Source organism: Giraffa tippelskirchi, chromosome 6 (assembly GCF_054371585.1).
Source record: "Giraffa tippelskirchi isolate mGirTip1 chromosome 6, T2T-mGirTip1v1.2.pri, whole genome shotgun sequence".
NCBI lineage: Eukaryota > Metazoa > Chordata > Mammalia > Artiodactyla > Giraffidae > Giraffa > Giraffa tippelskirchi.
The window spans coordinates 97,894,249-97,910,625 of record NC_137280.1 but is presented as its reverse complement, the minus strand read 5'-3'; the positions used below and the strand labels follow the sequence as shown (position 1 = coordinate 97,910,625).

Genomic DNA, 16,377 nt, shown 5'->3' with positions numbered 1-16,377 from the left:
TGCAGGGCAGGAAGCAGCCGGCCACAGCAAGCCACAGCTAATGGGCATTCCCATCAACCATGGTTTACACTGTGCATCTTTGAAAGCACAAGATGCTTCTTGCAATAGGTGGTGAGTCATCAGAGACCAGTCTCAGATGCTGAGTAGAAGGCAGGCACACTTCCTGGGGTGCCCAGAACCCTGTGGGAACATCTACAGTGATGCTCAGTCAGTGAAGTCAGTCACTCAGGAGCAGTGCGAGTTTATGCCATGCGTGATTCAGGCAACAAAGACCATGGCAGGACCTGTCCAGGGTGCAGATGATCACAGTGCGCTGCTCAGGGGACCACTCTCAGATAGAGTGAACCCCTCATTTGCACCCAGACAGAGGTGAGGGAGGAAGCCACAATCTACTGTGCAGGGACATGGGGATGCTCAGCCCAGAGAGGGAAGACCTGGGAGTGGGCACGGGAACTGAGTGTCCCATGGGTTTTCCAAGGTTGGAACTGACAGTCTCTGCACCCAAGAGGTCTCAGAACCTGCCCAGTGCCACGGCATTTGCTGAGGACTGCCTGAGGCCTGCACCTCCCCAGCCTGGGACAGTGATGATCAAGACACCACACGTACTCAAAGCTTAGCAGCAGAAAGAAGTCTTTAAACAATGAGGTGCAGACCATGGAGTTGCAAAGAATCGGACACAACTTAGCGACTGAACAACAACAAAACAATGGCGCCTGGAGAAGGGTGCTCTACCCTGGGAGGGGGGAAGCTCGAATGTCAGGGTGGGAGTAGGAGTGAGATCTCTGCCATCCTCCTTCATCCAGAAATTTGAAGATTTTAAAGTAAAAAGAGTATTATTTATGGAAGATTGATCTTTTTAACGCTACACATTTATTTAAAAGTCAAAAGTTTAAAAAAGACTAAACATATTGGCAAGGATATGGAAGAATTGGAAGCCCTAAAGTCTTCTGGTAGGAATACAAAAGGAAACAACCATTTCACATCACAGTATGTGCTGATATGCTCAGTTGCAGCTGACTCTTTGCGACCCCATGGACTGTAACCCACCAGGCTCTTCTGTCCATGGAATTTTCCAGGCAAGAACACTGGAGCAGGCTGCCATTTCCTTCTCCAGGGTGATTTTTTTTCTTTTTTAACACAATACTTAGTGATCCATTCTCTGGTGGCATCACCTTTGACCCACATCCTCCCTGCTCAAGCAGGGCATTGAACTGTTTGTCCAAAACGAAGATGAAAAGACTTCCAGTGAAAATTCCACATGCATTTCTCGAGAACAAAGGCTGGAACAGAGGCTGACCTAGAGCAGGACCCCTTAGGGTTTCCCACACCACCCACTCAGGAGGGCTCGGCTGCGGGATGCACAGACAGTCCTGACAGGGCTGCCTGGACCCCACCACTAGGGGTCCACAGTGCACCGCATCCTCAACCACCGCAGCTCCCTGCCTGCACCTCCGAGACTGTCCCCAGAGGGGCCTGTGGTCTCCAGGGGTGCGCAGTGAGCCGGAGGGGGCTGGGGGTTTCCAAGGATGACAGATCTCAAGCCACAGAATCAAGGCTCTGCTGCTGGCAACAGAAAAGTTGGGGCAGTCAGGAATGAGATAAGGAAGAAAGAGAAAATAAAAGGTATGTGTCAGCTCTTGTGGCTGGAAGCACCACCACCTGGGGACTGACCCGCTGGGTACTTGCTGGAAGTTTTCTCTAACCACGTGGTCTCACATCCTTCATGCACAAGGTAAACCCCAAGCAGGGCCCAGAGAGAAGGGGCATCAGAAGAGACAGAATGCTTGGTGAGTGGGAGGGAGATGCAGTGGTGGGGCCCAGGATGGGGAGCCCCTTGGCAACCCAGGAACCCCAGGCCTGGGAGGTTTCACTAGAAGAGGGGCTGGGGCTCAAGTGAGAAGTGAGACACACACTCAGGTTTCCAGTGAACTTGGTGCCAAACACCTCTGTTTGCCGCTCAGATGAGGTGTCAGAAAACATTCCGAGTCACCTCGGGGGTTTCTCTGAGGCTGGCCGTCTGAACTGCTCAGGACCCAGGAGGACAAGGGCCTACATCTTGTTTCCTTGTGACAAAGCGGCTTGAAGGCTGGGGTTTATCGAATCCATCAGCTTATCACTTTTTCATTATGATCAATGAAGAAGTGCCTTCTGCTGATGATCTGAATTCACTGGTCAGTTTGAACAAACTCAAAACCCGCTCCTCCCCTGAGCTGACTCCCTTCTAAGAAGACCCGGAAAAGTCCAGGCTGACCGTGTCCAGCCAGGGCAGCCTGGCCTGGCCATACACAGGCCAGGGAGCCAGCCTTTCCAGAGGTCCAAGCTGGTGTCAGAACTGTTGGCTGTATCACCCCTCCCACACATGCTGCCCACTCCTACTCTGAAAAATAAAAGTCATAAAGCCTCATTATCTTCACTCATTTCTCGGCTCCACCCAAAAGCAACAGAGCACAGGGTTTGCAACAAACTTTCCCAGATCAACTGATTTCTCGGCAGCAAGGGAGGGCCCCATGACGAAGCCATTTGAAATCCCAGAAGCAATTTTCTACTTACGACCTCACTTTCTGTTGCGTTCTCTCCCTTCCCCTCCTGAGTGTCTTCTCTTGTGGAAAGTGATTCTCTCAAAGCATCGTTCAGAAACGCCCCCAGCCCGCGCTGCCTGGGCAGATGCTGCTGTGTGGTCACCAGTGACGCAGACACCAAAATTAAATATAGCAACTCTCGTCAGCTCCGCTCTCTGCATCACTTGGACCAGCGTGGGGGCCCTAGGGCTCTTCCTGAAACCTACAAGGGTGGAAAGGCCTGAGCTGGCTGTAGCAACCCCTGTAGAGCCGAGCTGATGGCCTCTGGTGGGCCAGAAGGGGTTATGGTACTAGGAAAGCAGTTTCTCATTCATTGACTTTTCTTTCTTCTAATCTCTGTCTTCCTACATTTTCTATGAATAATGAGCATGCATTCATTTCCCACTGGGGGACAAAGACAAATATAATTAGAAAAATAAAGCAACAGAACATGGAATTGATGCCACGTCCATGAAGGAGCTGATCAAAACTGAGGCTGGGAAGGGCCAGCAGTGCACATGAGAGGCAGAGCCCAGGACCAGTCCAGGACCCCTCAACTCAGGTCTAACTGCTCCCTGGGGTCAGCTGACTCAGGAGAGGAGGGGCCTTCTGTAGGGACCGAGACGCAGGAGGTCCTGCACTATTCCCCACATAGGCTGGACCTTCTTGAACCAATCAGATCCTATACTGCCAAACAGAGAGAAAGATGTCCCCTTCTTGGGAATCTTCACCTAGCCCAACCTGCCTGGAGGTGGGGCCAAGGGGATCAGAGCAGGAAGAGAGAGGAAAAGGTGGGCTGCCAGCCCAGCTCTGAGACTGAGGTGCCCTGGGGGCAGATGGACAGCTCCTGCAGCCTCCTCAGCCGGCTTCCCTCTCTTTCAGAAGGGACTGCTTTAGCATATGTTTGGCAAAGACCAAGTTCACAGCCTGCCTCCCTCCTTTCCTTGTCCCCTTGTCAGGGGTACTCCCTGGATCTATACCCAGAACCCCATCCCCCTCACCTTCTCCAAGGGTTCAGGGCAATGACTTCAGCGTCCACACAGCCCTGGTCTCAAGTCCCAGCCGTGCCCTTGACTTCCCCTGTTGTGACTTAGGCAGAGTCTCAGCCCCCCACTCTGTGAAATGGAGCTCCATTCATTCAAGGATCTCCTGAGGCCTTTATTAGGTGCTAGACACTTTTCTAGGAGCTGGGGACCCACAGTGGAAAAAACAAGGTTACTTCTACTGGGGGGCCAGGATGCACAAACAAGAGAGCACAGGATGTGCAGGGGACAGTGAGTGTTGTGGGGGGACAAAAGAGTAGTTAGGGGGCAAGCAGGGGCTGCCATTTTGTGAGGGGAGGTCAGAGTCAGATATATACTGATATATACTTATTTGTATATATCATTTACATCAACATTACATTACATATGATACACAGTAATTATAAATACATGTATATTATGTAGTACATAAATGTATATATTAAATATATATTTAATTTTTCTACCCATACAAAGTTTAAAAATCTTTTACTATAGAAAATTTTCAAATATGTACAAAAGTAACTCTCAGATATCCATTGCCCAACTTCAACACTTAGCAACTCATGGGCTTCTCTGGTGGTCCAGTGGTTATGAATCCGCCTTGCAACACAGGGGACACCAGTTCGATCCCTGGTCTAGGACGACCCCACATGCGGTGGAGCAACTAAGCCTGTGCACCAGAACTACTGAGCCTGCTCTCCAGAGCCCACAAGCCACAACTACTGAGTCCACACACTGCAATTACTGAAGCCCGTGTGCCTAGAGCCTGTGTTCCGCAGCAAGAGAAGCCACCACAATGAGTAGCCTACACATCTCAACCAAGAGTTGCCCCCACTCTCTGCAACTAGAGAAAGGTAGCACGCAGGAATGAAGACCCACGACAAGCAAAAAATTAAATAAATAAACCTTAGGAAAAAAAGTTATCAACTCATCTATCTCTGGAGAAGGCAATGGCACCCCACTCCAGTACTCTTGCCTCGAAAATCCCACGGACGGAGGTGCCTGGTAGGCTGCAGTACACGGGGTCGCTAAGAGTCGGACACGACTGAGCGGCTTCCCTTTCACTTTTCACTTTCATGCATTGGAGAAGGAAATGGCAACCCACTCCAGTGTTCTTGCCTGGAGAATCCCAGGGACGGGGGAGCCTGGTGGGCTGCCGTCTCTGGGGTCACACAGAGTCAGACACGACTGAAGTGACTTAGCAGCAGCAGCAGCATCTATCTCTGCCCTACCTGTCCCCCCTCTGAGGCAGCACATCATTCAATTCTGACTGCAGCCTGAAGGCAGAAACTTTGGTGGCAAATTGGGTGTAGGGCACAGGAGGTTTGCACCATGGTATGAGCACCCTGGTGGTGGTAAAGAATCTGCCTGCAATGTGGGAGACGTGGGTTCCATCCCTGGGTTGGGAAGATCCTCTGGAGAAGGGCATGGCCTGGAGAATTCCATGGACAGAGGAGCCTAGCAGGCTACAGTCTATAGGGTCACACAGAATCGGAGATGACTGAGCAACTCACACACATGCACACGCGCACACACACACACACAAGCACCCTGAAGAGTGGAATTGCCATTTACAAAGGAAGCCTGTGCTCATATTTAAAAAATAATCATTGATCATGTGTTGTCCCCCATCCCTTGCAGCTAATACCCCAACATAGCTCGCCTTCCGGAATGTATCCACGCCACTGTTTCCATTTCATGAGCCCACACGCTCCAGAACGCACCTCCATGATGTCACTGATTATCTCCCATCACTAAATCTAACAGAAGCCCTTCTGCCCTATCTCATCTGACCCTGGGGAACACCTGACACTGCTGACCTCTCGCTTGTCCTCCAAGGCTCTCACGCCTGGGTTCCCTGGGTTCCCTCTCGGGCTCTATCTTCTCTTCTTCCTTCCCTCCCTCCAGTGTCACTGAAGTGCCACAGTCATTTCTCGCTCCCTCTCTTCCCTTTCTGCCCACCCCAGGCAGGACTGTTTCCTTGGCATCCCCTCACTGTCTACCATGCAGGCTCTCCTCAGCTTAGAGCTGCAGACCCAGCAGCAGGTGCCTCAGTCCATGGCCACCTCCCACCCTCCTTCCCTCCCTCAACAGCCATCTCTGCAAACAGCAGTTCCCCAAGCTAGAATCCTGGGGTCCTCTTCCTCTTCCCCATATTCAGCCAATTCTAAGTGCTATTAATAGTAATGATGATAATGGTAACAATGATAAAGGTTACAACGCTAGCTGGCATCTATGGGTTTCCCACATGGAAGGCACACCGAACACTTTATTACCTCAGATAATCTTCCCAGTTTGACAGAGAAGCCTGGACAGGGTCACCCCTTCCCAAGGTCACCCAAAGAAAAAGTTACAGAGCTGAGACTTGGGTCCCGCTGAGTCCAGAATATTCTATTGCTGCTGAGTAACCCCCAGACCCACACCACTCACCGTCTCACCCTCCACACCAGCTCCCTCCCTCACAGGATGACTGCAGTGTTCTAGCTGGTTCCCCCCTCCCCACGGTCCCCTGGCTGTCCTGGTTCCTCAGGGAGCCCCCACCCTCTGCAGGCCTCTCACTGCTACCCCTGCCCCAGCGCCGTCCCCACCCTCCAGCCCCCTATGTATTCCAGTCTCTACTAAGCATCACCCCCTTGGAGGAGTATCACCCGTCTCCATGAAGAAGCCCATGAGGAGCTGGAAGGGCTCTTGTGGGTGTTGTCCAGCACAGCTGACAGAAGAGAAGCAGGGCTTGGGGTGGGATGAGCCACGGGGATGGTGGGAGGGGCAGGAATCACCAGCCAGGGTCCAGAGAGACCAGGCTACTCTGCTCACCCTCCCTGCCTTTCCCCTGAATGTTCACAATTACAGCTCTCAGACACTCCTGAAGTTAGTGAGAGTGGGTGTAACTGCTCTCCTAGAGGAGAGGCGGGGGGCAGGTGTGTGCGGACACCATTTTCCATTCCCTTGGACTAGGGGTGGGGAGGAAAGGTTCCCCCTGGAGGAGTTTGTGGGTGCTAGGAGGCAGTGGAGGCTGCAGTCCTGGGATCCCTGGATGGCAGCCTGAGGACATTCTTGGGCTCCAGGCCTGTAATGGCAGCCTCACGGGTAGCGGTCCTCCCTGCAGGCTATCTCTTTAGAGTTCTGAACCCAGCCTGGAGCCTTCCCTCTAACCTCCCAACATTTTTATACCTACTTTCCTGCATTCAAAGCTTTCTGCATAAGGTGCCACTGCAGTATTTGTTTCCTGTAATGAATCCAGATAAATAATCATACGGACCACAGTGGAGCAGCTAAGAGTGACTCTCCAAACAGGAATGGAGCCTCAAAGGAGGAGATGCATCCAAGAGGGACATGGGTGGGGAAGTGGCCACTGGCAAAACCTCCACTGGTCCTGTCCAGACTCAAGTTTGCCTAATAGGTAAAAGTACCACAGTTGTCCAGATGACCAAAGATATGGTTAATGTTAACTATCAGCACTCACTAGGCGCCGGGCACTAATCTGACTACTTCAAGAACATTCAGTTCAGCTCAGTTCAGTCGCTCAGTCATGTCCGACTCTTTGCGACCTCACGAATTGCAGCACGTCAGGTCTCCCTGTCCATCACCAACTCCCTGAGTGCACCCAAACTCAAGTCCATCGAGTCGGTGATGCCATCCAGCCATGTTATCCTCTGTCGTCCCCTTCTCCTCCTGCCCCCAATCCTTCCCAGCATCAGGGTCTTTTCCAATGAGTCAACCCTTCGCATGACGTGGCCAAAGTATTGGAGTTTCAGCTTCAACATCAGTCCTTCCAATGAGCACCCAGGACCAATCTCCTTTAGGATGGACTGGTTGGATCTCCTTGAAGCCCAAGGGACTCTCAAGAGTCTTCTCCAACACCACACTTCAAAAGCATCAATTCCTCAGCACTCAGCTTTCTTCACAGTCCAACTCTCACATCCATACATGACCACTGGAAAAACCATAGTTTTGACTAGACGGACCTTTGTCGGCAAAGTAATGTCTCTGCTTTTTAATATGCTGTCTAGGTTGGTCGTAACTTTCCTTCCAAGGAGTAAGCGTCTTTTAATTTCATGGCTGCAATCACCATCTGCAGTGATTTTGGAGCACCCAAAAATAAGGTCTGCCCCCCAAAATAAACACTGTTTCCACTGTTTCCCCATCCATTTCCCATGAAGTGATGGGACCAGATGCCATGATCTTAGTTTTCTGAATGTTGAGCTTTAAGCCAGTTTTTTCACTCTCCTCTCTCACTTTCATCAACAGGCTTTTTAGTTCCTCTTCACTTTCTGCCATAAGGGTGGTGTCATCTGCATATCTGAAGTTATTGATATTTCAAAAACATTAACTTAGTTATTTCTCAGAACAACCTCAGAGACAAGTTCCACTATGATCCCCACCAGACAGAAGAGGCTGAGGGGCATGCCTAAGCCCACACAGCAAGAAAGCAGAGCAGCCAGGACCAACAGGCCCAGAGCTGGCCCACTGTGTGCTCTGGGGGCCTCCAGAACAGCCACCCTTCATGGAGTTGATTTTGGGCGGCCTTGGCCTGCAGCGGCTTGAAGCAGGGCTTCGGCTCCCTGCCAGAGACTGAGGCCAGGTCGCAGGGTAAGAGCACCAAATCCCAGGCACTAAACCAGGTTACTAACAAGGCCCTGGCCATTTGACTTCACAGAAAAAGAATTCCCATAAAGACGCAAAGTAGTGAAACAAGTAAAGTAGTTATTAGGAGGAAAACAGAGTACAGTACACACAGGTAGGCTCAGAGAGAGAGTCGCTGAGTCGTGCCCTTGTGGCAGTTTGAATTACTTTTATGGGGCATTTCTTCCAGATTTTCTTTGGCCAATTATTTTGATTTGCCTGGGTCACAGTCCATATTTGGCTTATCTCAGGATCCTCCTGTGAGTGTGTACGCATCTCTTAGCCAAGATGGATTTGACCAAAGAGCCAATGGGTAGCCTGAGCATCACTCCCCTTTTGACCTCCAAGGAGCCTTTCTGCCCACGTGCAATTTGGGAGGTCTTCTGACTCTGAGAGTAAGAAATATGTGGCCTGCGCAGGACCCGTCTCCTCTTTCAATTGTCCTGCTAGTCTCATCGAGGAATTTCAGTCCACAGGAGATGAATGTCCTATCATTTTTCCATGGAAGGGGGGTCCACCTACCTCCTGCCTCAGGGTCGTGGTATTGTCTGCTGCCAACAGCTCTCTTGAGGGTCAGGGCAGCTCCTAAAATAACCACTAAATTAACCCCTTTCAAAATGACATACAGGTGACCATTACTTACTCTGGATATGCTGACCCAGAAACCAAGGCTCATCTTAAACACATTATAAACCTAGGCCAGGTCCAGAAGGCTATATAAGAATATGGCAGAAGAGTAAAGCCCTTTTCAGATGACAGTCTCAGTTACACTGCTGTAATACCTGGAGATTGGGTACTTTTAAAGACCTGGAAAAATGAGTCCCCAGGTGACCAGCGACTCCCAAAATGGAAAGGTCTTTACCAAGTCCTGCTGAGCACCCCTATGGTAGTCTAACTCCAGGGGGTCACCAACCGGGTTCATCCACCCAGGATCAAACCAGTCTCCACTGATATGTTACAGGAACCTCAAGGCCCACATTCCAGCCATCCCTGTGAATCCACCCCTCCCTCCAAGTCTCTACAGGATCCAGAGGACCCAGAAGAGCCTGAAAGTTCCAGGCAGATGAGTGAGCCACTACAAGACTTGAAGCTACTATTCAAAAAGTATAAAAAATACTTGAGACCCTAGGCTAAGTACCCGTAGCTACTATCTGACTGACTGACCCTGACTGGTGCTACTATGAAACTACTAACTGCCTTAGCGTCTCTATGCCTATTTCCCTTAACCTATAGGATGGACATACAACTCTCTACTCTGTGTTGTACAAACTCATGCTTCCTCCACTTGGTTGACTGCTGGATTTGTTTACCCCAAGTTAAGTTCATCATGGGCCATGGCAACCTGTCTATCCCATGAGGAATTTTAGCCAAGTTCCTGATGGAAATTGGTTCTACCAGAGACCCAAGGCTCGGAGCAGTAATGTATAGGATTAGAACTGTTCATTTCCCTACTAAAGAAAATTATAATGCCTCTTCCCTAATCCTGCCCTTAACAACAGAAGGAGAATATGAAATCAAACTGGGAGGATGAAGAATTGGCATTAAAGCACCCCAGCACTTTATAAAGGATCCTCCTAAGTCAGAATTCCAGCTACCTATTTGTGCTCAAATTCTAACTCGCTACCTGAACAAAGGAAGAAAGGTCCACCTTACAGGAACAGGTATTGGGATGGAGGTGGATGGAACACACTGAGTATATGACTGGAAAACATTTCCGTAACAATAGAACTGGATGTTGCTAAGTCGTATCCAACTGCTTGCGACCCCATGGACTGCAGTGTGCCAGGCTTTCCTGTCCTTCATTATCTCCCAGAGTTTGCTTGAACTCATGTCCATTGATTCGGTGATGCCATCCAACCATCTCATTCTCTGTTGCCCCCTTCTCTTGCCCTCAATCTTTCCAGCATCAGGGTCTTTTCCAGTGAGTTGGCTAGGTCCAGATAAATGGCTAGGTCTTAAATTCTTAAGCCCGTTAATTAGTCTGCTGTGCCCTGCCAGCAAACACATGCCAAATAGATAAGAAACCATGGGCCACTAATTGCCTACACAATAACTCCATGTCCACACAGTGTATGCTGGGAGCCTTGATTACTCCTTTCTCAATCCACTCCTTAAATGAATCCAAGCACTGGGCAAGTTCATCAGACTGTTTACTCAACTAACTCAAAATTAAACTGTTTACTCAAGTAACTGGAGATTTACCTGTTGGTATCCCAGATGGACATGCCTATCTCTTTGGGTACACCTCATTACCATGGTGGGGAGTAGATGCTCACCAACATGTTCTTCAAAACTTATCTCTTACTCTTACTGCTATAGCTAGTTCTCTTACTAGTTTACAGAAGTCTGTCGATTCGCTGGTCAAGGTGGTACCTGACAACCATCTGGCCCTGGATTATCTGTTGACTGAATGAGGAGAAGTATGTGCAGTCGTCAACACTTCTTGTTGCACATACGTTAACACTCCTTCCCAGGTAGAGATCAACATGGAAAAAATTTGACAGCAAGCCATCTGGCTTCAACAGACAATTCACCACACAATCCACCCAATCAATATGGGTGGGGACATTGAAAATTGTTTCTCTAACTTGTTTTCCTGGATCCCATAAGGTATTAAAAACTTTCTGAGAGGAGGTTTCCATTCTCTTATAACCCTCCTTTTCTCAGGCATCTGCAACTAAGACCTTTCAGTCCAAGAATGAGGTCTGGGACCAATAGGTTCAGATCTTCCATTACAGAAAAAGAGAAAGATACTAAATTTTAAAGCCTGAAAATAACAAAGATATGCTGACCTTGTACAACCAGATTCCCACCCATGCTTGAGCCTCTGATTATAACAGTCTTTTGCTGATCTTACACCCTTGCTTCTCTAATCTAACTATTTAGAGGCAGGAAGATGGGCACCCCCTCACCTGGGTACACTGATAGGAGATTCACCCCCCATGGACCAAAACTCCAAGAGGAGAATAGCAGGACAATCGAGATAAGAGGCTGGGTCCTTCCAAAAACACTTTTCTCACTTGAAGTCAGGAGACCTCTCCAACTACACATCAGCAGAAATCCTCCTTGGAGGTCAGAAGAGGAGTGATGCTAACTAATGCCAGCCTACCCATAGGCCTCTTTGGATAACTGATGTGTGCACAGAGGTGGGTGGATCCTGAGATATGCCAAATATAGACTCTGAACCAGACAAATCAAAATGATTGGCCAAAGAAAACCTGAAAGAAATGCCCCCAAAAAGTAATTCAAACTGTCTCTGACAGGGATAAGACATTTACATAGATAGCTGTAGAAGCCCCAGGAGGGGACTGTAGATAGAGTGAAACCTAAGAAACTTTGGGAGACCACTGTAAGTTAATGATCTATTGGAATGTCATTGAAGGAAGCAGGCTTGCTTAACCATAAAGCCTGCTTATAAATAAAAGTATGTTATATGCCCCATGTCATTAAGTGAAAGAAAAAAAGTCACACCCCACCATGAAGCAGGCTTAACTATAACGACTGCTTATAAATAAAAGCATGAGATATGCCTCAGGCCATTAAGTGAAAGAAAAATGTCACCATCTCTTTACTGATTCAAATAAATGCTATGAAAATCCTAGTTTGACCTCATAGGGTCAGATACTCTCCTGCCTGATATGAAGGAGAAGTTAGCAATTTAAGACTCACGTCTACTCAAAGAAGACATCTTTTCCCTTCCCCCACTTTCCTTTGACTATAAAATTTATTCCTGGGTTGGTAAGATCCCCTGGAGGAAAAAAATGGCAACTCACTCCAGTATTCTTTCCTGAAAAATCCCATGAACAGAAGAGCCTGGCAAGCTACAGTCCAAAGGGTTGCAAAGAGTTGGACAGGACTGAGGATTAAGCACGCACATAAAATTGTAGCTCACTTAATCCTCAGGGCATAGCTCCCTCGCCTGCCCCCTTGCATCTCTTACAAGCATCCTATATTAATAGATCTACTTCTTGTCTATCACTTTGCCTCTAGTTAAATTCTTTATGTACTAAGACACAAAGAATCTGAGCTTCATTAAGTACAGAAACCAGGTGTGTGATCTTCGTTGGAAGATTGTGGGTTGTGGCCAGGTTCAAGTCACAGTCATGTGGATTCAAGTCCCAAACTGGATTTTGGCTGGGTTTGAGTTCCAGCACATGGGTTCAAGTACCAGTGTAAGACAAATGATTTCACCATGAGGGCAAGACTCAGCGACTCTCTCTCTGAGTCCGCTTGTGTGTCTATCTGCACACACTATACTTCTTTTCCTCCTAACAAGTACTTTACTTGTTTCACTACTTTACATCTTTGTGGGAATTCTTTTTCTGAAAAGCCAAATGGCCAGGGCCTTGTCACTGACTACTGGTCTAGTGGCTAGGATTTGGCACTTTTACTGCCAAGACTGGACCTCAACCTGGTGGGAAACCTAAGACTGGCTTCAAGCTGCTGCAGGCCGATGCCACCTGAGATCATATTTGGTGCTGAAACTTAGGAATCCAGGAAGTCAAGGTAACCTGCAGGCTTCACCCAGTTGTGGCTTGAGGCAACTAACTTTCACTCTTGCTTTCTTTCTCTCGTTCTTAACTCTGTTTTCTTTTTGAGACCTGCAAGGTATAACCTCTGTCCACTCACAGCATTATGGCTCCCCCAACACTGGGGGAGGCAGACAAATTCCCCAGCCTGTGCGGATTCAAATGTTGTCCTTTGGAACATGGCACTTCAGTGCTGCCCCACCTGCCTCGCCATCCTGGCCCATAGCTCCTGCAGGCTGGGAAAGGTTCCTTCATCTCACATGGCTAAGTGCTGGCTGCTGTTTCTGACATGCAGGCCCCCACCTTCCCAGCTTCTGAACTCTCAGCCACATGCATTCCTGCCATGGTTCCACCCTGCAGGCAGGGTGACCATTTTTAACTGCTACTCTTTGAGGGGACCTTCTGGTCACTCTTGATAGTCTGGAGAGTTTATCCTTTTTTCTCTGGCCTCATCCAACACTGAAACAGCAAAAAAGAAGCTGTACTCTGCTTCTGAGCTATGGATACCAAATTATATTCCTTTTCTGACTCACATCTTTACCCAAGCCCAAGGTTTGGCCCTTAGCAAAGGTTAAAAAAAACAAACAACTGTTCAATAAGTACAGTTTTTCTATTGCCTCCCACACATGCTGGGATTCTGGTGAACTCTCCTCCTCTCCAGCTCTGCCTCAAACCTCAAGGCTTTAGAGGTGTGCTCTACACCCCTTGAACCTTTTCTTAAAAAAGGACTAGGTACCATTTTACTCTAAATGATAGCTAATCTGGATCTGAAGTCTCTATCTATCCTGGAAGGAAGTCTGCCCTTCTCATTAACTCCCCCTATTTGTGTAGCAAAAAATAAACATACCCTAGCAAAAAACACAAATAATCATTTTAAAATGTCTAAAACTTGTACAGACACTTTTTCAAAGAAGATATATGAATGGCCAACAGGTTCAGGAAAAGATATTCAACAACACTGATCATCAGGGAAATGCAAATCAAAACCACAATAAGATAATACTTCACACCTATTAGAATAACTTCAACAAGACAAGAACATTGGCAAGGAGGTGGAGCAAAGGGAACCCTCATGCACTGTTGGTGGGAATACAAACTGGCAAAGCCATTATGAAAAACAGTTATACAGGTTCCTCAAAAAATTAAAAGATAAGAACTACCATATAATCCAGCAATTTCACTTCTGGGAATGTATCCAAAGGAAACAAAATCATTAACTCAAAAAGATACTTACATTTCCATATTTCAAGCAGCATTATTTACAACAGCCAAGGTATAGAAACATCCTAAGTGTTCATCACAGACAAATGAATTTTAAAAGTTGTAGTACATATACAATGGAATATTATTTGTCCGTAGAAAGGAAATCCTGCCATGTATGATAACAGAGGTAGACGCTGACGTGAAAACTCAAATGCTGTATAATCTCACTTATATATGAATCTAAAAAAAACAAAACTCATAGAAAAAGGGATCAGATTGTTAGTTACCATAGGTGGGGGGAGGAGGGGTGGAGAATTGGATAAAGGCAATCAAAAAGTAAAAACTAGGGACTTCCCTGGTGGTCTAGTGGCTAAGACTCCAAGTTTCCGTGCAAGGGGCCTGGGTTCTATTCCTGGTCAGGGAACTAGATCCCACATGCCAAAACTAACACTCAGAGAAGCCCAAAGAAATAAATAAATAAAAATAATTTTTTTTTTTTTAAAAGGTACAAACTTTCAGCTGTAAATAAGAACTGGGGATATAACATAAAACATGATGACTATAATTAATACTCTAGTATGGAATATTTGAAAGTCGTTGACAGTATAAATCCTAAGAGTTCTCATCACGAGGGAAAATACTTTTTCTTTTTTTATATCTATATGAGAGAACTGATGTTAACTAAACTTACTGTAATCATTTCAAAATGCTGCTGTTGCTAAGTTGCTTCAGTCGTGTCCGACTCTGTGCAACCCCACAGACGGCAACCCACCAGGCTCCTCCGTCCCTAGGATTCTCCAGGCAAGAACACTGGAATGGGTTGCCATTTCCTTCTCCAATATATCGATATATATAATTTAAATCATTATGTTATACAGTGACATGTCAACTGTATCTCAATAAAACTGGGGGGAAAAAGTATTATAAAAAATAAAAAAAAGAACTTACCCAGAGAAGTTTGACTTTTGTCCTGGCTCTTGGGAGGTAACCTCTAAAACCTTTGAATAAAGAATTTGACAGGTCTTTGTCACCAGTTCCTGGAGGTAGCCCATAAATCCTTGGGATCGTCTAAGTTACAGCAGTGTCTTTGCTATTTGTGGTGGAACCTGACAGTTCATGCTAATAAGGCCACTCAAGATGGAGACCAGTTACACTATTAAGCTGTTGTGTCATCAGCCCATCCTCCAGGGAGGAGGCTGGAGGATGAGGTCAACCAAGTGGCCATGGATTCAATCATTCACATCTACTGAATGACACCCTAGTAAAGCTGGACACCAAAGCTCTGATGAGCTGCCTTGGTTGGCACATTCTGTGTGGAGTCACACATCAAAGTGCTGGGGAAGCGATGCGTTCTGACTCCAGGGAGAGAACAGAGGAAGCTTCATGTCTGTGACACTCCTAGACCTCAACCTCCATGTCTCTTCTTTTGGCTGAGTCTGACTGGTATCCTTTTGGTGTAATAAAACTATAACCTTATGTATAGTGCTTCTCTGATTTCTGTAAGTCATTCTAGCAGATTATGAATCCGAGAAGATAGCAGGGACTCAATTTTGCAGCCAGCTGGACAGAAGTGAAGATGGAATGGGGACCTCTGAATGATCAGCCAGTGTATGAAGTGAGGACAGTACTGTGGAGGCTGTGCCCTTAACCTGGAAGTCTGGCCCAATGTCATGCAGTTGGTGTCAGAAGTCACTGCACTGAGCCTGGCAAATTTGCTGCACAGTCCCAATGGAAGGATCCTAAATGTGGTCCAAGGACCTTCCTGTTACAACTGTCCAGATTCTTTCATAGACTACAAGTTGCTGCAAATAAGAGCCAAAGTGCAGGAATGACCTTAGCAGTCATCATTTCTGTATGACCTTCCAGAGGAAACCACTGGAGAGGAAGGTCAGAAACCAACAGAAAGGAAGTAGACAGGAAAGAGAAGGAAGGGCTCAAGGAGGAATAACCAGTGGGGTGCTGGGACACAGGCATCTGAGTCAGTGGTTGGGGTGTGCAGCAACCGTGGGAATTAGACTGAGGTGCCAGAACAAGTGGTGGCACCTTGACCAGGACAACTGATTTGCAAATCTGTGACATTGTCCCTCTTTTCCCCTAATTGAAAGTGAAAGTGAAGTCGCTCAGTCGTGTCCGACTCTTTGCGAACCCGTGGACTGTAGCCCACCAGGCTCCTCCATCGAAGGGATTCTCAAGCAAGAAAACTGGAGTGGGTTGCCATTTCCTTCTCCAAGGGATCTTCCCGACCCAGGAATCGAACCCAGGTCTCCCACATTGCAGGTAGATGCTTTAACCTCTGAGCCACCAGGGAAGCCCTTTTGGCTAAGATCAAGGGTAGTATCTGTTCTTATCAGTTTAATATCTGATACGTCCTCTTTCCCCTAATTAGCTGAGGTTGTATTTCAAATCCATTTTCAAAGTGATCATTCCTTTTTTAAAAAT

At 47.4% G+C, this 16,377-nt stretch overlaps 1 protein-coding gene and 1 pseudogene across 9 annotated transcripts in view; one reads left to right on the top strand and one right to left on the bottom strand.

Annotated features, from left to right (window-relative positions):
- Positions 1-853: 853 nt before the first annotated feature.
- The window catches only part of KIF3A (kinesin family member 3A), a 118,571-nt gene continuing 103,047 nt past the window's right edge, over positions 854-16,377 (bottom strand). For 4 of the 9 annotated variants that reach the window (XR_014056639.1, XR_014056640.1, XR_014056641.1 and 1 more), the window contains one exon: positions 14,580-14,936. Coding sequence is in view for 2 of the 9 variants with exons in the window: in XM_081500085.1 (XP_081356211.1) it covers positions 14,930-14,936 (7 nt within the window). In the remaining 7 variants the exon portion in view is untranslated. Of the gene's footprint in view, positions 2,782-3,559; positions 3,746-14,579; positions 14,937-16,377 lie in introns of those variants that run through there. The other 5 variants (XR_014056638.1, XR_014056644.1, XR_014056635.1 and 2 more) reach the window with 3 other exon arrangements.
- On the top strand, positions 16,225-16,367 carry LOC145511867 (U2 spliceosomal RNA; annotated as a pseudogene).